This window comes from Adiantum capillus-veneris, chromosome 16 (assembly GCF_014529385.1).
Source record: "Adiantum capillus-veneris isolate H3 chromosome 16, ASM1452938v2, whole genome shotgun sequence".
NCBI lineage: Eukaryota > Viridiplantae > Streptophyta > Polypodiopsida > Polypodiales > Pteridaceae > Adiantum > Adiantum capillus-veneris.
The window spans coordinates 133677728-133701264 of record NC_140946.1 but is presented as its reverse complement, the minus strand read 5'-3'; the positions used below and the strand labels follow the sequence as shown (position 1 = coordinate 133701264).

Below are 23537 nucleotides of genomic sequence, written 5' to 3'. Positions count from 1 at the left end.
CATTTCATAGTGTGAAGTTGATGCAACAAGGTGAGTGTGAGGTGGTGAGAGTGAAGCAAGGCGGGAGCTCCATTAAGGGTATAATCCCTTTGTAAACTACTTCTTGTTTTGAAGTACTAAAGCCATTGAGTGGCTGCTTTCCCGTGGACGTAGCCCACATTGGGTGAACCACGTATATCGTGTGTACTCTCTCTCTCTCTCTACTCTATAATCTCGTGTATATAAATATGTCTCTCTCCATTAAGTAATCTACTCAATTATCTATTTAGCTACGTCTTATTTCCTAACAACTGGTATCAGAGCAAGGTTTGCTCGTAGCTAAATTATCTCAAGGAAAGGATTCCTTGAATTGAGTGGGAGTTATGGCGGAGGAAGGGAAGCTCAAGATTGAGAAGTTCAACGGCAAAAACTACCAACATTGGAAGATGCAGATTGAAGACTATCTCTACCAGAAGGACCTCTATTTGCCACTAGGCGGTCTTGCGAAGAAGCCCGCAACAATGGCAGATGAAGCATGGATTGTCCTTGATCGAAAGGCACTGGGAACAATCTGGTTAAGCTTGGCGTCAACAGTGGCCTTCAATGTTTCGGAGATGAAGACCACGGAGGACTTGATGAAGTCACTTGACGACTTCTACGAGAAACCATCGGCATCCAATAAGGTATTTCTTATGAAGCGCTTGTTCAATCTAAAGATGGCAGAGAATGGTTCAGTTGCAGAACACCTAAATGACTTTAACACAAACATAAGTCAACTTCGATCAGTGAAAATCAATTTCGATGACGAAGTGCGAGCTCTCCTTATACTATCATCTCTACCGGATAGTTGGGACAGCCTTGTGATGGCTGTAAGTAATTCTATCTCTGGCACAAATACTCTTAAGTTTGATGATGTTGTGGGTGTTCTCCTAAGCGAGGAAATGCGAAGGAGAAGCACAGGAGAATCATCAAGTGCTGCACTATCAGTGGAAACAAGAGGAAGGCTTAAGGAGAGGTTCAAAAACCAAAAGGGTCGTGATCGCTCAAGGCGGAGCAAGTCACGCACAAAGTCAGTTCTTGAATGTTGGAACTGCGGCAAGAAGGGCCACGTCAAGAAGGATTGCTGGTCCAAGAAGAAGAAGGAGACAGAGTCTCAAGACAACAAGCCAACATTGGAGGCCAATGTGGCAGATAAAGTAGAGCAAGATGCTCTAATTCTCTCATTAGACAATGTGTCTAATTCCTGGATAGTAGATTCCGGGGCTTCATTCCATGCGACACCACACAAGCAACATTTCCAAGACTACACCAAAGGTAATTTTGGGTATGTATACTTGGGAGATGATGAAGCTTGTGAGATTGTCGGCAAAGGTACAGTTTCTGTCAAAACTGCTAACGGAAATGAATGGAAGCTTAAAGATGTTAGGCATGTTCCTTCTCTTCGCAAAAATTTGATCTCTACAGGACAATTGGACGATGAAGGTCACAACATTGCATTCGGAAACAAACGGTGGAAGATCTCAAAGGGATCTTTGGTGGTTGCCAAGGGTGAAAAAGTCGGTACACTTTACTTGTGTACTGTTAGCACGCAACCTTCAGCTTGTGCAGCAACTACAAAAGTTGACAGTGCGGTGTGGCACTACCGACTTGGGCATATGAGTGCCAAAGGAATGCAAATCCTTCAAACAAAGAAGCTTCTACCAGGTTTGAAAGAAGTGGACTTAGAGTTCTGTGAAGATTGTGTTTATGGTAAACAAAAGAGGATAAAATTTCAAAAATCAGGAAATGAAAGAAAAAATAAAAAACTTGAGTTGGTTCATTCTGATGTTTGGGGTCTTGCAAGTACACCATCACTTGGTGGCTCATTGTACTATGTAACATTCATAGACGATGCGACTAGAAAAACATGGGTTTATGTCATGAAGAATAAATCCGATGTATTTTCCATATTTCAAAGGTGGAAAGCCTTTGTGGAGAATGAAACAGGTACCAAGGTTAAATGCCTCAGATCCGACAATGGAGGCGAATATTGCAGCCAAGCTTTTGAAAGCTTTTGTGCTAGCAATGGCATTCGGAGGCAAAGGACAACCCCAAGGACACCTCAACAAAATGGGATTTCGGAAAGGATGAACAGGACAATCATGGAACGAGCACGAAGCATGCGACTACATGCAGGCCTACCGCTTGAGCTTTGGGCGGAAGCTGTAAGTACGTCTGTGTACTTAATCAATCGGTCACCCTCAACAGCATTGGGTGGGGGAGTTCCAGAAGAGGCATGGACAGGTAAACCGGTGAATTATTCATTTCTCAAAGTGTTTGGGTGTGAGGCTTTCATGCACATAGATAGAAGCCTAAGATCAAAGTTAGATGCAAAGTCCAAAAAGTGTTTCTTCATTGGCTATGGAGAAGGAGACTTTGGGTATCGCCTATGGAATCCTGAAGATGGTAAAATCTTAAGGAGTAGGGATGTAATTTTTAACGAACAAAATATGTACAAAGATTACTTGGAAAGAAAACAAACAAAAGAAACAGGTGATGAGTACATGGAGCTTGAGGACGGTGAAGACTCAAGGACTGCAAACGGTGACAATGTGCAACAACGTCAACCAAATGAGGAGCCTCAACCTATTCCCCGAAGATCTACAAGAGCAAGTAGACCTCCAGAAAGGTTTGTTCCTTCCTTCAACCATCTCTTGATCTCAGATTCTGGAGAGCCGGAATCATATGAAGAAGCTATGCAACATGAATCCAAAGAAGAATGGACGAAGAGCATGCAAGTGGAGATGGACTCACTACATCGCAACCAAACATGGGAGTTGGTTGAGTTGCCTAAAGGTAAGCGGGCACTTCAAAACAAATGGGTGTACAAGCTAAAGGAAGAAGAAGGTGGGAAGAAAAGGTACAAGTCTAGGCTTGTGGTAAAAGGTTTTTCTCAAAAGAAAGGTATTGACTTCAATGAAATATTTTCTCCTGTTGTAAAAATGAACTCAATTAGGCTTGTCTTAAGCCTTGTGGCTGCTCATGATCTAAATCTCGAGCAAATGGATGTAAATACGGCATTCCCTCACGGTGACTTAGAGGAGGAAATCTACATGCTTCAACCAAAGGGGTATGAAGTAAAAGGTAAGGAGAAAATGGTTTGCAGATTAAAGAAGAGCTTGTATGGTTTAAAGCAAGCATCAAGACAATGGTCCTTGAAGTTTGATCGATGGATGTTGGATCATGGATTCACAAGATGCAACTCGGATCACTGCGTCTACGCGAAGAATTTGGGAGATGGGAAATTCATCATCCTAATGTTGTATGTTGATGACATGTTGATTGCAAGTGCTAACATGCAGGACATCAAAGACCTAAAAGAGGAGCTGTCCAAATCTTTTTCAATGAAAGATTTAGGTGATGCAAAGAGGATACTTGGTATGAAAATATCAAGGGACAGGACGAAGAAGACAATAAAGCTATCTCAAGAAGATTACATCAAGAAGGTACTAGAAAGTTTTGCAATGCAAAATGCAAAACCAGTTTCTACACCTTTGGCTGGTCATTTTAAACTAACGAAGGATATGTGTCCAAAGACACAAGAGGAGATAGCCTATATGTCTAAAGTTCCATATGCTGCAGCGGTAGGTTCTCTAATGTATGCTATGGTCTGGACAAGGCCAGACATTGCACATGCAGTGGGAGTTGTGAGTAGGTTCATGGACAACCCAGGTAAAGAGCATTGGCAAGCTGTGAAGTGGATACTTAGGTATCTAAAAGGGACAACAACAAATGCTTTGTATTTTGGAGGAACTGATATTTTTCTAGAAGGGTATGCTGATGCAGATATGGCAGGTGACAAAGATACTCGAAGGAGCACTACTGGCTATGTGTTCACGGTTGGAGGCATAGCAGTAAGTTGGGCTTCAAAGCTGCAGAAAGTGGTTTCACTTTCTACCACGGAAGCAGAGTATGTAGCAATGACGGAGGCAAGCAAAGAAATTCTGTGGCTTCACAGATTCTTAGAAGAGCTTGGATTCAAACAAGGCAATTGTGTCTTGTACAGTGATAGCCAACGCGCTATCCATCTTGCAAAGAACTCAGCCTTTCATTCAAGGACAAAGCACATTGAGGTGAGATATCACTTCATAAGCACTCTTTTGGAAGAGGGACAGCTAAAGCTAGGAAAGGTGCATACACGTGAAAATCCTGCAGACATGTTTACAAAGGTGGTCAACAAGGAGAAGTTGAGCTTTTGCTCATCTTCAATCGGCATTCAAGGATAAGAAGCCAGAATGGAAAGCAGTCACAGGTTTGGTTTGGAGATCAGTCTCCAAGTGGGAGATTGTTAAGTATGGAGCCTGATTTACCCTTGTAATTTTCTGTGGTAAAAGCGCACATTTGTAAGGCCCCCATTATGAGGAGAAGCCATCGTGCGTGAAGGAAAATCACTCACTGTAAACCAAAATTTTCACGGACAAGAATCAGGGGCAACTTTAAAGGCCGGAATATTCTTTTTCGCCGGAATATTATGGCCGGACGGCGGCCGGAAAGTGGTCGGATAACAACCGGTCGGTTGGCCGGTAGTCAATGGCCGATGGCCGGTGGTCGGAAGTCAATGGCCGGTGGCCGGTGGTCGGATGTCAATGGCCGGTGGCCGGTGGCCGAATTCAAAAGCGGACTTGTCTTCTCAAGGGAGGCCACACATGGGCGGATTGGAGGGTCCGATTTGGACTTATTCGCACAAGGGCGGCTACACATGGCTGTCTCTCATAAGAGAGGGCAGCCCTTTTGGCCTATAAAAGGAGGCCATTTCTATACACATTTCATAGTGTGAAGTTGATGCAACAAGGTGAGTGTGAGGTGGTGAGAGTGAAGCAAGGCGGGAGCTCCATTAAGGGTATAATCCCTTTGTAAACTACTTCTTGTTTTGAAGTACTAAAGCCATTGAGTGGCTGCTTTCCCGTGGACGTAGCCCACATTGGGTGAACCACGTATATCGTGTGTACTCTCTCTCTCTCTCTACTCTATAATCTCGTGTATATAAATATGTCTCTCTCCATTAAGTAATCTACTCAATTATCTATTTAGCTACGTCTTATTTCCTAACATACCACTGTTACAACTGTGAGGAAGATGGCCATGGAATGTACTACTGCCCACACCCGAGGAGGTAGAATTTCAATAGAGGGGGGAGACAGAATCAGATCTCTCTCCGCCAAGAGCAAGACCACCACCACCTAGGCAACCAGGACCAATCACCGGTCCAAATCCTTCGATCACCTGTACAAAAGCAACCACCACCCCAACCTCTCGTTCCGCCACTACCCCCACCACCTGCTGTGAACCAAGCGGTGAGTGTTTTTAGCTTGGAGGCTAAAGGGAAGGTGAAGGTAGAAGAATCAGCTCGAGAGAAGCACAAAGGAAAAGCGAAGGTAGAAGAAGCGGATGCTATGGGAGTGAAGCGTGTGAGGCACGAGGAGGCATCTTAAAGAGAAGAGAAGATGAAAGGAAAGGCCGAGTCTAGTAAGCAAGCAGCTAAACCGCGGTGGAAGATAGACATCGTGGACTTCTCACTAGGTGAGTATGCAAAACCCTATGACTTAGTTCAGGATGTGTTAATGCAGGGCCAGAAGATAACTCGGCCCCAATTACTCCACCTTGCACCCAGAATGAGGAGGCAATGGACAAAAATGGTAAGTACTAGGAAATCAAGGCCCAGGATAGCTCGGGCTATCTCCGGGAGGGATCTCGACGGCATCTTGCCAACCATGGACGCTCACATCAAGGGGCACCATCTAGATGAAAAGATGATGCACCATCTAGGTCTAGAGGTAAGTAGGCCGGGCACCTTGCCGAGCCAACATGGCAAACAATGTAAGAGTGAAATGCGTAGGCATTGTAAATGCGGTCAAAGTAAAAGCATTCAATACAGAAGTGAAGGTAGACATCTTCGTCATGCCACACAAAGGGGAGGGCTACCCCATCATTCTTGGGAGGCCTTGGCTTATGGCTATGGAAGCTAAACAAGACTGGAGCACTGGGATGATCCAGATGAAGGATGCTAAAGGGAAGTCCATATTCTACGACATGAGGACTGGAAAGCAGCGCAACATGATCTTGGAGGCTTCAGAAGATGAGTCCACCAGCGACTACTCGTCTACCTCAGGAGAAGAGACGACCACCACCGACGGAAGTGACAATAGCATTGAAGTAACGGGGTCATTCTTAAAGTCCCAAACAGATTAGCACAATCTGAAACAACCTCGACAAACCAAGAGGGATCATCAGGTATGCAGTCCTTGGAGGATGCAGGTAAGCTACAAAAAATTCTCTCGAATGAGTTAACCAATGAAGAAAGGAAGGAGTACATCTCCATGCTAGGTAACTTCACTACTTTGTTCATTGATGGCTATGATAAGATCATAGCTATTACAATAGTACAACACCACATAAAGCTCAAGGAAGGCAGTAAACCCGTAGTACAAAATCTCAGAAGACTTGGAGTAATCCAACAAGAGGCATTGCTTAAAGAAGTGAGAAGTTTGCTACAAGCAGGTTTCATCTACCCTGTCGAAGACTCAGAATGGGTCTCCCCAGTAGTAGTCTCACCAAAAGAAAAGGTAAGTGGAGAGTCTGTGTGAATTATAAACCTCTCAATGTAGCCACGAAGAGGGACCAATTTCCCCTCCCATTCCAGGATGAAATAGTCAATGAAGTGGCAGGTCACGAGCGATACACAGTATGCGATGGCTACTCAGGATACTTCCAGATTAGCATTGTGGAGGAAGATCAGAAGAAGACAACCTTCATTACACCTTGGGGATGTTTTGCCTACAGAGTGATGCCGTTTGGCCTCACTAACGCCCCGGCCACGTTTCAACGCTATGTGACTTTTGTTTTCAAACCCTACTTTGGAACATCAATACGGGTTTTCATAGATGATTTTTGCATTTATAGCTCACGAGCCTTTCATTTAAGCAAAGTCTATGATGGCTTAACCAGGGTGCATACCTTGGGGGCCCAACTCAACGTGGACAAGTGTCACATTGGTGAAAGCAAAGTCACTCTCCTTGGTCATGTAATTTCAGCAAAAGGAATCAAGGTTGACCCTAGTAAGATTCAGGCCCTGGTATCTTTATCGTCACCCACCACCGCCAAGCAGCTGGTTTCTTTCCTTCAGAAGGTAAGATACTTAAGTAGGTTCCTTCACCTGCTATCTCAAGTGGTCCTTCCCCTACAACAACTGACCAAGAGAGATGTCTTCTCATGGAGTGAAGAGAATGAGCAACAGTTTACTGAGGTAAAGCAAATCCTAGCTAAGCTTCCCACTATTTCACCTCCTAAGTGGGACGAGCCATTTTATGTGAACCCTAGTGTGGGAAGTGATACACTCAAAGCAGTGCTAATCCAAAAGGACCCCAAAACTTCTTTCATGCGCCCTATTTACTTCTCTAGTCGTTTCATGACCCCATCAGAAAAAGGATTTACCGAAGTAGAACACATGGTTCTGGCACTAATGTTTGCTACCACAAAGTTCCGCTCCTATCTCCTACCTAGACCCTTTGTAATCCTGACAATGGAGGAGGTTTTCCCATATGTAATGCGACACATGGATGTCTCATCTAGGATCTCAAAGTGGTTAATTAGACTACAAGAGTTTGACTACCCCATGCAAGTAGAAAACTCCACCAGAGCTAGTTTAGTGGGAATTCTCACTCATCGCCATTATGAGAAGAAGCTGAAGGTCAACACGGAAGCAAAGGAAGAAACACCAATGGTAGAAAGTCCTAGGCTAGAAAGAGCTCACTCTCTTTTCTTTGACGGAGCATACAAGAGAACAATGGATCAGTCTGCAGCAGGCATGGTCATTTTCAATGAACGACAAGAAAGAGTATTCTCCATTGGGCAGTTATTACACTCCCACTCCAACAATGAAGCAGAATATGCCGTCCTAATTCTTGGGTTGGAACAATGTATTTCACAAAGAATTCAGTGCCTAAATGTGTTCGGTGATGCTTTGCTTTTGATAAGGCAGATAAATGGCACTTGGGATTGTAAAAATCAAGTTTTACTTGGTCAACTTCGCCAAGTTAAGGACCTTCTAAAGAAGTTTGAAGCAGTGAAACTATTCCATGTCCCCAGAGCAGACAATCAAGAGGCAGATGCTCTATCTAAAGAAAGAATACAAGACGTTCCCGTAGGGGCGATCAAATTAAAGCTACCCCTCTTCCAAGGTAGTGATGCTATGCCTGATATCATCGGTTTTCTAGATACAGGAGAATGTCGAACAGGACACACCAAAGGCAAAAAACAGTGGCTGGTAAGGAAGGCTACTAGGTACCTCCTTATAGACGACCACTTGCATTGTAAGGGCAAAGATCAAATTCTCAGGCGGGTGCCAACCTCCAGTGAAATCACAGAGGTAATTTCAAGTTGCCATGATGGCGTCTGCGGCGGTCATTTTGCTCTAGATATCACCAGTAGGAAGATTCTACAGGCAAGATACTTTTGGCCTAGTTTGAACAGGGATATACACCATTGGTGTAAAACATGCAAGGCTTGTCAAGTGGCTAGTGATCGCACGTTAACCTACGAGCCACAAACCCCTATCATCTCATATAGTCCTTTTGAGAAATGGGGAATAGATGCAATCGGTCCTTTACCAAGGACCCAATCAAGTAAATTGTACATCATAGTGGGTGTAGATTACATGACTCGATGGGCAGAAGCAACGGCCACCACCCGCATTACAGCCCAAGAAGTGGCAAAGTTCATTTTTGAGCATATCGTTTGCCGTTTTGGCACTCCTCTTGAGATAATATCAGATAGAGGACCAGGATTCAGAAGTGATTTGATGGGAGAACTGATGAAGAATTTAGGCATCACACATCGACATTCCACACCATACTATCCACAATGCAATGGTCTGGTAGAGAAGGTAGATGGAATGATTTGCAAAATCATCACAAAACCGGTGAACAATTACACAGGGGATTGGGATAAACATCTCATGGCAGCTCTTTGGGCCTACAGAACAACATTCCAAACATCACTAGCTTTCACCCCTTTCCATCTAGTTTATGGGAAGGAGGCAATTCTACCCATTGAGGTACAGATAGCCAACTTACGAGTTTTGGCTAGCCAGACACATTGTCCGATTGTAAACCTCTGAAACCACATCTTGGATCTGGAGAGACTCCAACTGGATAGGAAAGAAGCAATCAATCACTATGCAGTATAGGTAGAACGACGCCGGCTCACTTTCAATCAAGGGCTTAAAGAAAAGGGACTGGAAAAAGGCATGTTAGTACTGTGATACGACAATAGATTTGACACTAGGAAGGATAAGAAATTTCAACCCAGATGGGAAGGGCCATTCATCATCAAGAAGCGCTATGACAACGGCAGCTATAAGCTGATGGAAGTAGATGGGAGAATTCACAAGACTAGGGTCAATGGATGGAGACTGAAAAGGTATTTTCTTAGGTTTGACCTAGAATTCGTGCTAGACATTCCAGAGGAGGGAGAACCCTCTAACTCTACAGCTGAAGAAGCAGAAGAAGGGCTAGAAGCATGAATGCCTCTAGCCAAAGGGAGAGGGCTAATGATAGCCGAATTTTGAAAATCAAACAAAAAGAAGGAAAAAAAACTTATTTTTCCTCTGTTGAAGCCTTGGCAACACCGTTGGAAGGCTCGGCACCGCCTGGTTAATCTTCCCAACACCCCTACGGGCATGACACCCCCCCCTTCGATTTTCCGGCCTTGTCACCCTTAGCCCCGTTGTAATCCCCCCCCCCGTAGTTTATTCCCCCCCCACCCGATGGGCATCGGATGAAATAACACCCCCTCTCTTTCTCTCTCATTTTCCCTACATACTTCTCTCTAATATCCTCTCTCCCTCTCTCCCAAATTTACCACCCCCCTGGCCAGGCGCAAGCTTTGAGCACTCACCCCGACCCCTCTCTCGTGCTCCCTCTGTGTTGAGCCGCATGGAAACCCCCCCCTCCGCTCTCTCGTATTCTTACACTCACCCTTTACACCCCCCACCTCACACTTCCCCCCCCCCCCCCCCCCCCCCCCCCCCTCTGCCCCGCTAATATTCTTCCCCTAACCCCTCCCCCCTCTTCTCCACCCGCTTGCCTCACCCTCCCCTCGGCTTCACTGACCCTTCCCTTGGCCCGCTATCCCCACCATCCCCCCCACACCATTGACTTCTACCCCCCCCCCCCCCCCCCCCCCCCCCCACGGTGGGCACCCGCCGCCCTAGGAGATTCCCCCTCCCTCTAGCGCCACCTCATCCTCTCTCTCTCTCTCTCTCTCTCTCTCTCTCTCTCTCTCTCTCTCTCTTCTGTTTCAAGCCCGAAGGCGCAACACGCATGACCAGGGAGCCCACACCTTCATACACCACACACTCACCCTCATCCTCACCCTCTCCCTCATCCTCACACTCACTCACACACACCCCCAACCACCTCTCCCTCTCTCGCGCTCTGTTTCGGCAGCAGCCGCCCGTCCTCCCGCTCTCTCTCCCTCTCGGCCTATATAGGCGCAGCGCGTCCTCTCTCTCTCTCTCTCTCAACATACCACACACACACACACACACACACACACACACACACACACACACCCCACCCCCCACCCCAAGCTTGCGTAGCTGCCACTGGCCGACGAACAGAGAAGAAAAAATAAAATAAAAATAAAAATAAAAAACATATATACATTATGTATATAAGCCCCCGTTCCCATTGCACGCTAGCGCACACATACAAATACACACATGCACTCACGCACACACACCCATATACATATATATATATATATATATATATACACACACATCTGCCCACATGCACATATGTACACACACACGTGTATACGCACCACGAATTCAGGAAAAAAAAACGAAGGACTTCACAACTACGACAACCACAAAAAGATGAAGGATCCAAAGCACATGCTGCCAACAACAAAAAGAGGAAGTGTGCTGAAGGCATGCCTCGTCCGCGACCCTGAAAAGAAGTACGCTCGACACCGACGCACCGGCAACACACCATTCACTGGCAACACGCAACCACGACGCCATCCCAATAATTTATAGGTTATTTTCATCATTTTCTTCAGTTTTCACCCGAGCCATTGTAAATTCCCATTTTTTTGTAAATATCCTCTCTTTAGGTGATGGTCACAAAGGCCCACCTAGAGATTCCCATCTTTTAATAAACCTCCCAAAACAAAGCAAGGGTCAACCACACCGGATCCACCACTTGCTTTGTCTCCCCGATTAAGCTTACCCTAATCACACTGGGATTACCATAATCCAAGCAGCCAACACCTATAAATTGGCACTGAGAGGTCACTATCGGGGGGGGGGAGAATTCCTGAGGAGCCAAGCATTTGGTAGAGTGTAGTGGGAAGGATTGGCACTATCACCATCATGGGGAGGGGGCTTGTGTGTTGGGTTTGCGTTGGGAATTGCACCATGCGAAGGGAACCCCCGGGGGGTTCACTATGTGTAAAACTACCATATCACGTGCGTTCAAAATATGTTTGTAAAACCCCTTATCTGTGAATTTTGTTAAGAATATAATGTACCCTTTTCTTTTAAAATGTGTAAATTTTTTTCAAATTTGGAAAAAAATAATGCCCTTCTGTATACATATTTCTGTAAGTTTCAAGAACTTTAAATACCCTTCTGTTGAACCCACGTGATAGGTTACATTTTTATTAGGTGACCTCCCCGGAAGGGAACCACACCCATCTCTCGACTCCAATGGTCGATGCACACATGTATACACGCTCTTGATAGTAAGTTTCACAATCATTGAGTCGTCTTAGAGAACGCACCAAGTAGGTTGCACCACCTACTCTCCCTACCTCTCTACCACCACGGCGTGCCACTTTGTAAATACTGCAAAAATAATTCAGCCTCACACCCCGCTAGGGTTTTCATCATTTGAAAATTTTTCTCTCTCTCTCTCTCTCTCTCTCTCTTGGTGTGTAAGTTTGCGGTGTCCATTTCATCGTGGTTTGCGTCCTAACCACTCAAAGATAGATGGTGCCCCCTGTTCGCTTTACCGTGGCAAGCTCGAGGTGTGCCATTCGGATCCCGACGTTTTAGAAGCCGTCGAGGTTCGGGGTCCGCTTTGCGTCCGTCAGTATCATGGAACAACTCCATGAAAGAATAACCATCTCAAAAAGAACGATTAGAAGGAACGATTTCTAATCATCATGAAAATGTATCATGGCATCATGAAACAAATCCATGAAAGAATAAATTTTTCAATAATGAACGAGCATTGTTGGGGTCATCCCAACTTGGGCGGCCATCCATGTGTGAATCGTGTGAATCTCTTATTGTAAAGACTTTATAAGGCTCAAAAAAACCCTAAATGAACTCTCTTTCCATTTGTAGAGTTAGTGTTTCTTCTCCTCTCTTGTTTGCTCTCTTCTCTCCCAAGCTATGTCTGTGCGATATGCAATTTGCTTCCGCTCCGCCTCTACAATTGGTATCAGAGCTAAGGTAGTGGTTTGGGCAAAGAGGGCAGAGTGACAAGACATACAGCCATGGCAGAGATTTGGCATCGTAGGCAATGAAGAGCTGCAATTCTTCGGTTGTGGATGGCTCACCTGTTTCACTTGAGAACGGGAGAAGCTTAAACAACACAATGCTTTGTATCAATGATGAAGTCAATTCTATCGAAGCTCCCAACATAGAGCGACAACCATGGGTTTGTATTGGTGTGCAAGCAATGGTTGTAGGTGCATATCATGGAGCGGCAGCACCTCAGTGCTCTTGTTGGCACTCACAAATTGGAGCGCATTGCCTCCCGTTTCACCCACCCTCTTCTCCTTGACTTCACACTGTCTGTCTCTCGCTCCTTCTTTCCAGGTGTTGGGGACAATGACTTCAACATTGTTGCTTGAAGTTTCCCACTATTGGAGGAAAGGGAGAAAGGCGTGGAGGTTCTGGTTTGAGGCTGCTCATAGTTAAAGGTTCTGGTTTGAGGCTGCTCACAGTTAAAGGTTCTACATTTTTGAGTGGTTGCAAGCTTGTCGCAGTTCAGGGGATCAAAGCCTTGTAGAAGCGGGGAGGGCCGCATGTGGAGCCGACAACACAGAGAGAAGCGTACACAGCAGACGGCTGGTGAGGACTTGGAGAAGCTGCAACAATGATGGGGATACACACGACACACACACACACACACATCACCCCTGATGCCTGAGCGAGACAAGTTGCACGTGGAGCTCGCAGAAAGACAGACGTAAGCAATTATGTATGCAAAAAAAGAAGTCTGATTTTTTATTTCAATATGTTTTACTTTTTTTTTTCAATTGTCCAAGACATCATTTCCACACACAGTAGTGGTTCATTCACCATGAATGCCAACTTTGATGCTATCACTTTGCGTTTGGCGCTTACACATATCCTTCCTTCAAAAGCCAAAACTAGCATGCATATTGATGTGTATGTCAAAGAACACAATCGATAAATTTGTATCCGCCTTCATGTATATGTCAAGAAGATGTCCTTATACGTTGAGTCGATAAGAAGGCTTTTTCTTTCTTGAAGGGGAATTATCAACACTCCTATTGCAAGGTCATGCTCCCAAAACGTGGCCTGGATTCAAGAAACTTTTTGCATCTATATGGCTGACACCATCCTTTGAAACAGATGTCATCTCAGCAAAAAACCGGTTGCTTTTTGAAGAGAAGGATACCCTCTAGGACTATCATTTAGAAGTTCTCGAATTTTTATCTTCTTGTAGCTTCTTCACCACTAGTTACTCTGGAAGAGTAGTTGGAAAAGTATTGTTGTGGGTTGCCTCAAGAGTTTAAACTTGTCTAAAAAAAAAAGGCTACAAGCATTTAGCAAATGATGGCCCATGCTTGGGACAGATACAATGTCTGGGGGAGAGCTTACTCCTTGAAGAATGGAGGAGATCCTTTAGCCGTAAAAAATCCTTGCACATAAAGAAAAGAGATTTTATTGATTGTTAAGCTCAGGGGCTGGTCAATTTGACTTGTAACTGCACTAGCAATGCAAAGTTAATCAAAGTATGTGCAAAGATACATCAAGAACACTTCGGGGTCAGGTTTTGACAAAGAAGCTTCTATTGGTGAAAAGAAGCAATACTAAAGGATTCTTAGTTTGTTTTTAAAAGAAGAATTACGACAGATCCAATAACTAGTCTTCAAATACTTTGTGGTAATACACTTGGATGAGTTTATAAGAACATGAAAAGGTAAAAGACTATATCTTTTGAATCATGAGGAGGTGGTCCAAGAGTGACTTGGCGATGCCATAGAGGAGAGGGTGATATGGTAGATAACCCTTAGGTGGTTTTGGAGCTTCAAGGGAAAATAAAGCTCAGTGAGGTTGTTTTAGCAGTTGATCTGGTGCAGCTAATGCTGCATAGAGGGGAGAACTCCACTTCCTTGAGGACAGATTGATCAACGTGTGAACATAGTAATCATAGTTGTGTTCTTTAGCACACCCAAGGTACTGAGCTGACAATACTCTACTCGTGAGACTTCTATGAGAGATGTATGTATGCGACATATAATCTCTACATAACTAGTCCATTGGTATCTCTTGAGATGGCTAGTGATTAACCCCTAGAGGAGTCTAATGTGAAATACTGGACCGGGAGGTGAAATCCAATATGGAAAATCAATTTAGAATGCGAAGTCTAGTGTGAGATGTTGGAACAAAATGTAAAGTCCAATATGAAATGTTGACAATATTTGTGTTGATAAATGCTTTATAATCTGCCATAATATGTATTGTTTGGATGGCATGTTGATATGCATGAATGCTTGATAGCAGTGTCTACTCATCCTTTTGTTGTTTCTATAGGTGCAATCAAGAGTAATTACTCTTCTTTTAATAGGAGGGAATGTCACAAATTGCTAACTAAGAAAACTTTATATGAAGAGCTTGAGTTGCTTATAGGTTGTCTGTTGGTGGAGAGGGAGCTTGAGGACCAAAAATAACAAGTGGTGGACTTGGTGACCCAAAATAGCATGTGGTTGAGATGGCAATAAAAAATGAAGGGGATCGGGGAGCACCACAGACGGAGAGTGAGAGAGAGAGAGAGAAGGAGACACACAACACAGATATGGGTGGGGAGACTCAAAGAGTGAGCAGCCCCCTATACACTTATGCTATGTATAAGGTATACAAGTCAGTGGGCGCCCAGACTCTGGGCGGCCGGGCAAGGCACAGACGCCTATACCTCAACAACTTCCCACTTAAAGGCGACTGTACCTTTAAGCAAGGGAACCTAGTCTAAAGACTACAAAAGGTGAGAGAAAACCGCTCTCAACCGATGCCCACTGGCTGGCTGTGATCGTGTGCATCCGGTTGTCCTGCTCCCGTGTAAGTCCATACACCACCAAACGTACCGCACATGTACTGCAAGTATGTATGCAATACCTGCATATCTCCCTCGTGCACTATGCCATCATCAGTCAACAAACGACTGACAACCCCAACTGCAAATGCTCCTACTGCAGCTGCGATATCCGGTCTCAAGATCAACATCTCATACATGAGACCACTGAATGCCGATGCAATGCTAGCGGGCCCTGCTAGCTCTACGGAGCATGCATCAACATATATATCCCTGGCAATAGGCATCTCTGATTGACAAGGCGTGTCAACCACATGCATCTCCTGACTGTCCACAAAAGACGCATCAACCTGTCATGCAACCTCATAGCACACCAGCTGCTCTAGGTGTCTACTGGAAGACATATCCTGCACAACTATATCCCCATGCTCACTGTCGAGCATAGAAAGGAATGATTGCATAATCGCTGACATCTCAGTCTCCTCAGCAATCATCCACTGCAAACATGACCACTCAATCTACTGTGACTCACTAGAGCTCTCATGCTCTAACTCCGTATGCATAGACTCTTGCACAACGTCCTCCTGTCGTGACTCACTAGAGCAAGACCGCTCTACCTATCTATCCTGCATAGAAGTATCTTGCACAACTGACTCTCTACTTTGCTCAGTCACTAGCAAAGCATGCATGTCTGACTCTGTGACCTCTCTGTGTGACTGCTCAAGTCGTGCCCCAACTGTGTGCACAACGAGCTCACTACTCTGCACTCCATGCAAAGCACCCTGCAACCCATGAGCAAAAGAGACTCGCCTGCTCTCTCGCTCTCTACGTGGCTGCATGATCACAGAGACAACACCGTCTCTCCCGTGATCCACATGCAATGGGTAACCTGTACCACTCTTGGCACCTCTCGCAATCACTAGCGAACCCAAATGCAACGCAAAAGATCGCTCAAGCAGCGATACCCGACATCCACTATACCGTAACTGTCTGACTGAGATCAAATCCCGTCTCAGATCTGGCACATAACACACATGACGTAGGGTAAATCTCATACCAATGGGCAAGGACAAACATACGTCTCCTGCACCCTCAATGTCATACACAACACCATCAGCCATGTGCACACAACCAAGTCTCCCACTAGAAAACGTGCTAAACCACTCACGATGCGACGTGACATGGAAAGTAGCATCTGAATCTAGTAACCAATGTGAAGACAATGTGCAATCCGATATGCAATCCGTAGACATAAGATCGTATGAAGACAAGCTAGATGTAAATGTGACATCGCCGTCACAATCATACTCAGTAACCACCGTACTGATCTCACTAGCATCTGTCATGTCCAAATCTGCATCACGCATCTGTCGCCTCCGTTGTCTCAAACGCCTGAAACATCGACGCCTAATGTGCCCTCTATGTCCACAATGCCAACATGTCAAGTCTCTATGCCGTCGAGACTTGCGTGTGGGATCAATCTCTCCCATGGACATAGAAGTGGGACTAGACTTCCCTGTAGACATGGATGTCGCGTACATAGCATGTAAACTCTACCATAAAGCATGAGTTGTAGTCTCCCTCGAGACCTGCCAGTAAACAGACTCAACCAGATGCAAACAAATCGTAGACATGGCTAACTCATCAAGATCCTGCCAATCATCATCACGCATAGAATTGGGCTTCGCCGATAAACCACGCAAGGGTTTATCCTGCCCCAAATCCGTCAATGCAACAAGCATATGTTCCTTCCAAGCAACAAAATCTACACCATCAAACTATGTCAGACCATAACGCTGGAAGTCAAATGAAAAATCAGCCATAATGCTCGCAAAAGAGCAACCAACAATGAGTAGCAAATGTCAACCAAATCAGCCCTAAACAGGCTCGAATCGCATCAACAAAAGTCTGCAAATATGGCTGTAAGATATGGCTGCAAATCAGCCCCAAATCAGCCCCAAAATTCAGCTCTTAAACAGCTGCATAAACAAGTCACAAATGTGTCCCAAATCAGCCTACAACTGAGCCATACATGGACACCTGCAAAGAGGAAACAATGGCTGAAAATTCAGCACCCAAATAAGCCCTCAAACCTGCCTGTAAACTTGTAAACCTGTAGCTGAAACCTGCTGAAAAACCTCAAGCCATTAGTGCTCGAATCCGGCTACCTAGCTCGTAGCCACACAAGCATACATCAAGATACTCACTCCTGTGAGTGTGCCAAGATAACTGTACGCCTGTCAAACCGTGAGCTAATCACCAAGCCTACACTGTGCTGTATCGATGCATACACACGCACAAATCTCCCACCTACAGAGAACACCGCACGCAAATGCTGAGTGCAACCCGCAATCTCTACCTAGATCGCATAAATGATACGCATAAAACTCCTGGGAAAATTTTGCCAGAGTTTCGTCAGTAAAACGGCCACAAAACCAGTAACCAAACTGACTGCATGCTCAAAACCATGAGCAACCAAAGCGCATCAAACCGCACTCCAAATGCATGCACCAATCTCCACACTTTGCATACATCATTGCAAACACCTGCAAATCTAGTACACAAATATCTTCTCTACTTGTGACTGCCAAAAAACATGCTCGAGGCATACATTGCCGAGCTCAAAATGCAATCACATTAGTCTCCCTGAGCATCAAACCATATAAGGCATACATTGTATCCTCCCACCTGTGAGGAAACTTGCAGCAAATATCACTCTCACATCTGAGAGCAAACCATGTGTGGAATCCTCGACACACAATAAACAACTGCTGCTGCAGAAAATTCAGTGTTCAGAATTTTAAAATTATGATATGAGGAGCGCGTCCGGAGCGTGCCAAAACCCCAAGGTAGACTCCTGGATCACATGTATCCGAGTCCGGGTGTGAAAGCTATGCCAAAAAACCTCCGTTTCGACCCAAAAACGTAGCATAAACTGCCAAAAGAGGGCTGAAAAATGCAGCTCCTCAACCGTAGCTCGAATGAAGTTTTTGATGGCTCGAATGGCTTCAAAAGGGGGGTAATGCTCTCGAAAAGCTGAATTTGCCGATGCCGAAGTCGAAACCCTGTTTGCACTCTTGAAAGTGCGCGCGCGCGGACACGATTTCGAGAATGAAACTGGCTCTCCGCTGTCGTCGTGACTGTGCACACACGCGCTCCCTCCGCACCTATGCTCTGATACCAATTGAAGGGGATCGGGGAGCACTACAGACGGAGAGTGAGAGAGAGAGAGAGAAGGAGACACACAACACAGATATAGGTGGGGAGACTCAAAGAGTGAGCAGCCCCCTATACACTTATGCTATGTATAAGGTATACAAGTCAGTGGGCGCCCAGACTCTGGGCGGCCGGGCAAGGCATAGACGCCTATACTCCAACAAAAAATAGTAGCTCATGGACTTGACAACCCAAAAATAACAAGTGGCTAATATAGTGATTCAAAAATATGGCTCGTTGATGACTTAAAAATAGCAGGTGGCTGAGATGACAATCCAAAAAAATAACACGTGGTAGAATCAGCGACCCAAAATAGTAGGTAGCTGATCTAGCAATCCAAAACTAGTAGGTGGCTAAGTGGTAATCCAAAAATAGTAGCAGGTGGCCTCAATGGCACCTCATGCATGGCGGGTGGACACACTGACAATACATGCATAAAAAATGGCCACACATGCAGTGGACACAAAAACATTGCTTGCATGGAAAGTGGACACATAGATAGTGCATGCATGGAAAGTGGAGACAATGGCAATGGATGCATAAAAAAAGGACACACAAGTAGTGCATGCATGGAAATTGGACACACAAACACTCTTAGCATAGTAGGAAAAGACAAGTGGCACAAATATCTTAGCTGCAATGCTAAGTGTATAGGACATTGCACCATTTCTTGGACCGATCTCTCTCTAAGAGATTTATGTACTTTGTTGAATTGTAATCTATAAACAAATATTATGAGGGACACCTATTTAGGGGCAAATGTTGTGTAGGAGAGGAACTCCACCGCTGCATCTCTCTAGCTCTCTGTCTCTCTCAATCTACCTTGTAATCTTCATCTCCTCTATTGTGTTTATAAATTGAATTCTCTCTTTCTCTCTTAAGTTATTATATAAACTGTGAACTGAGCCGATGTCAGTTAACAAAATCTCCTAAAGGCCAAGATGTACGAAGGCATATCAAAGACAGATGCAAAGAAGTAGTGAAGATTGGAGTTACATATTTTTCACATTTCCCAAAATGGCCATGTATTGTAATTTCTTGATTTATTTCAAGCCATTGTAATATTTGTACATATTACGGCTCAATGGTTGTAAAGAACAGATTAGTTAGTGTGCCTAGGTTGCAGAAACAGTAAGTTGTGGAGCCCGAAAGGCCTTGGATGCCTGGACATGCATATTTTTAACCTAGGTATATAAGGAAATGTGTAAATGAAATTAGGGTTCTCAACCTCATTTGTTGAAACCACTCTTTAGTAAGAGCTCATGAGGTGTGTGTCTATGGATTCCTTGAGCTTCTCCTTGCTCATGTGACTTGATTTACACTAATCAATGCTTACGTATCTTTCACTATGCCTCTTTCATACTCTCTTATGATTGCTAATGATGCTTTGATTAGCTAGATCGTAACTAATTAGTGGTTAATCCCACTTTAATCTTGTGTTATTTTCCTCTATTCTTTGTGTGCATGTAGGTTTGATTGATTTGTGGATGCTCAATAGATCTATGTGTGTGTGCTTGTGGTTAGTGTGTTTCTTGATGGGATTAGTGATGTGCATGTCTTTGCAATCATTAGTGTGTGTGATTGGGTTGATTTGAAGTGAAGAAAAGTGGATGTGGAGATTGCCAGATATTGTGGCTTAGATCCTCCATAGGTCGAGAAGCCACTTCAAAGAGCTTCCATTCATGTTTCCATGATTAGCTCACTAATGGGTGAGTGTTTCCATGTCCTAGCCGGGTACTTATCCCTCCAGATTGACAATTATTTTTGGCCATTGGAGCTATGCTACGATGGTACCCCCAACATTTTGCGCCATTGCCGGGGAGCGATGGCCTATGCTAGTGTAATTATGGCATAATCGGATAGGTTTTCTCACTAATTTCTTCACAAAATTTTCTTGTGTGTTTAGGGTTTTGTGGATTTTGGATGTGTATGCATGAAGCAATGTGTTCAATTTCCCCTTTGTCACCATATCTTGCTAATTGTGTGTCTAAATATTCTAATTTCACACTAACCCCTTGCTAATTTCACTAATTTTTGCTAACTTACACACTAATTTTTTGATAATTTCACTAACATTTTGTGCTTATGGAGACTTGAATTGCATTCTAACAATGCCGGTTTGTGCTAATTGCTTCATGATTTGTTGATTTTGGAATGCAAGCTTAGGGCTTTAAAGCATCAATGGAAGCGGCCTACACATTATGTAATCGACGGTTGGATGGTGCTATTGGATTCAAGATTTGTGCGGTATGCTTTGCAATTTGGTGATTTTGAACTTTTGATTTGCTCATTTGCATGCCGTCGTAATGCCAAAATTTTCATAAAATTGAATGTGCAAATTGACGATTTCCTGTGCTAATGTGCATTGTTAATTTTCCTGATTACATGCTTAAAGGGTCAATTGCAAGTGTGTGTGTCAAAATCAAGTGTGTGCACATTCTAATTGAGTGTGTTTATGCCTAATTTTAGGTGTGTGTGCGCTATTTTTCCTTGTGTGTGCACCAAAAACTCAATGTGTGCATAAAGATTTTTCTAATGTGATGATTCATTTGTGTTGTGTTCATGCTCAATTAGAGATTTTGTGAATTCAATTTGAAAATTTGACAAGATTAACACTTGTGTGTGCGCACCTAAAAATTGGTAAAAATTGTCAAAAAAGTGTGTGTGTGTGTGTGCGTGCCTAAAAAGTGCTTAATGTGCATGAGTAATCCAATCTTTGATTGCCAAATTGAAGTGTGTAATGGTTAATTGTTGCATTCTCAAGCTCAAAAGAAGGATTTACACACTCCGTTTGTGTCAGATTGTTACCTAAAATCACCGGTTTAATTCCCTAGTTTTGGATTTTATTGGTAAAATTATTTGGCAATTGAATTGATGTGATTATTGAGTTTTGATATGGCTGCACTAATCCCTATGCGTGGAGAATTTTTTTTAAAAAAGAAGTTTTTTTTTAATAGTAATTTTTGCATTAATTTTTTATTAATTCCTTAAAAATTTGATATCTTGCAATCTAGATGAGCTGTTTTATGTGCATATTTATGGCATTATTTTGAGCGCTTTGGTCCCCTCATTGGTCACATTTTGTGAGATTCGCTATTTTTGGGGATCGATTCGATGATTTTGTCGTAATTGGCATTTTTGATAAAAAATTGCTATTTTTGGTATGTTTTTGCACGTTGAAAGTGTTAAATTGTGATTTTCAATGATTTTTTAAAATTTATAGAATTTTTTGAGAAATGTTTGGATTTTTTTGGACAATTTTTTTGGATTTTTGGGTGATTTTTAACGTTTTCGACTAATTTTCGGGCTAATTTTGGCATTATGAGCATTTGAAAATTAAAATTTGAAAAATTTGCTTCAATGTAAGCATCAACAAATTTTTACAAGCTTTGAGTATGCGATGCGACAAGGCGTCGATGTTCGTGACAAGCAGTGGTGAAATTTCGACCTCGATGGAAAACTGATTTCAACGACGTGTGTAGGTGGTTTTTAAAAAAAAAAACCCTCGCCAACCCATCTTAGGCGCACATAAGATGTCCTGGATCTATATTATGTTGAAATGAAAAGCAACAAGCAAAAAAGGCCCGAGTTTGGTACCACTGAATCCCAGAAGCGGATTAAGGCCTTGTTCAAGTTATTCACCGACGAGGTCATAGAAAGAACATATATTAACAACAATGGAGGTTTCGACTGCACAAGTATGACACCAGCTCAAAAACATTGCAAGGTTCGTTATCTGTATCCAATTCCCTATGTCTATATGTTTGCTTGGCGCAACACATAAATGCTACGGGGCAGGGCACGACTTCCGTTTCTTATAATTTTTAGAGAGACCACATTGCCAACTCTCCACCATACTTTTGTATGGAACTTTTGCATGCCATGCACTGTATATTTAGCATTTTCAATATGTGGAAATTCATTTCAAGACAAAATGTTTAATTATTCACATTGGTTTTATGTAGCTTGATGCAAACATTGCCCTCCGACTTGGACAACTGGATGACACTCGGGCACGATTATCAGGTCGGTAGTGCATATCAATTTTTATAGCAAGTTTAGTTACATGTTTTCCTCATTAGTACATGCTCAATCTCGATCATCATATCTATATCTATATATCAAATAGATACACACTTAATCTTGATCATCATATTTATATATCAAATCGATGCACACTTCTTTTCTCATGGATGCTTGATGTCAATCTGGGTATGTCTAGCAATGCCCACCAAGCAAGACTAGTTCTCTCTTGTTTCTTAGGCTCAAGGCCCCACTGCCACGGACTCCTCTTCTCTCTTCTTCTCTCCGATTGTGCGTGCACCATCGTGCAGGCGGCCATATTAAAATATCTCCCACTCTCTCTCTTCTCTCTCTCTCTCTCTCTCTCTCTCTCTCTCTCTCTCTCTCTCTCTCTCTCTTCTCCCAAGCTCCTCTGGAGTTTGCAGTCTGCGCTCACGCCGTCTGAGACCCTCATCAAGACTCTCTCTCTCTCTCTCTCTCTCTCTCTCTCTCTCTCTCTCTCTCTCTCTCTCAAACAAGGATGCCCACTTTCCCCAACCCTCTTTGGGGTACTTATTGATGAATTGGAATGCATGGTTCTTGATTTTATGCAACAAGAAGACATAAAAGAGGTTAAGATCGGAAATGCGGTGTCAAGAGTTTTTTGGAGCAAGGGATTGTGCATATGTACATACACATGCATGGTGCATCGAATAAAGGACTGTCCATTTTCCAGAGCTAGGTGGTTATGTGGGGCCCGCGTGTGTACAGGTAGGACAGCATGTACATGGTGCATCAATTTTCACTATTACCAGTACTAGTGTGTTTTTTCTATAATAATGAGGAGTTAGTAGCACGTAAAACTTCTCGAGGAAGCTATTCGTGGGCCGACGACATGAGGTAAGCAGATGTGTCAGATGGCATCTAGTGGCGTTAGGAGGCCGAACAGGGTCAATACTTGCACGTGGATAAGTACGGACACAACGTGGGTGTTTTCTTGTGATA

General features: G+C 43.8%; 1 protein-coding gene across 15 annotated transcripts in view; it reads left to right on the top strand.

The window, feature by feature from the left end:
* Window positions 1-12670: 12670 nt before the first annotated feature.
* Window positions 12671-23537, top strand: part of LOC147439900 (uncharacterized) — a 102700-nt gene continuing 91833 nt past the window's right edge. For 7 of the 15 annotated variants that reach the window (XR_015184658.1, XR_015184657.1, XM_086485627.1 and 4 more), the window contains exons 1-4: window positions 12671-13223; window positions 20697-20777; window positions 22013-22257; window positions 22496-22556. Coding sequence is in view for 6 of the 15 variants with exons in the window: in XM_086485627.1 (XP_086341753.1) it covers window positions 22090-22257; window positions 22496-22556 (229 nt within the window). In the remaining 9 variants the exon portion in view is untranslated. Of the gene's footprint in view, window positions 13236-20691; window positions 20778-22012; window positions 22258-22495; window positions 22557-23537 lie in introns of all 15 variants that reach the window. The other 8 variants (XR_015184662.1, XM_086485629.1, XR_015184659.1 and 5 more) reach the window with 7 other exon arrangements.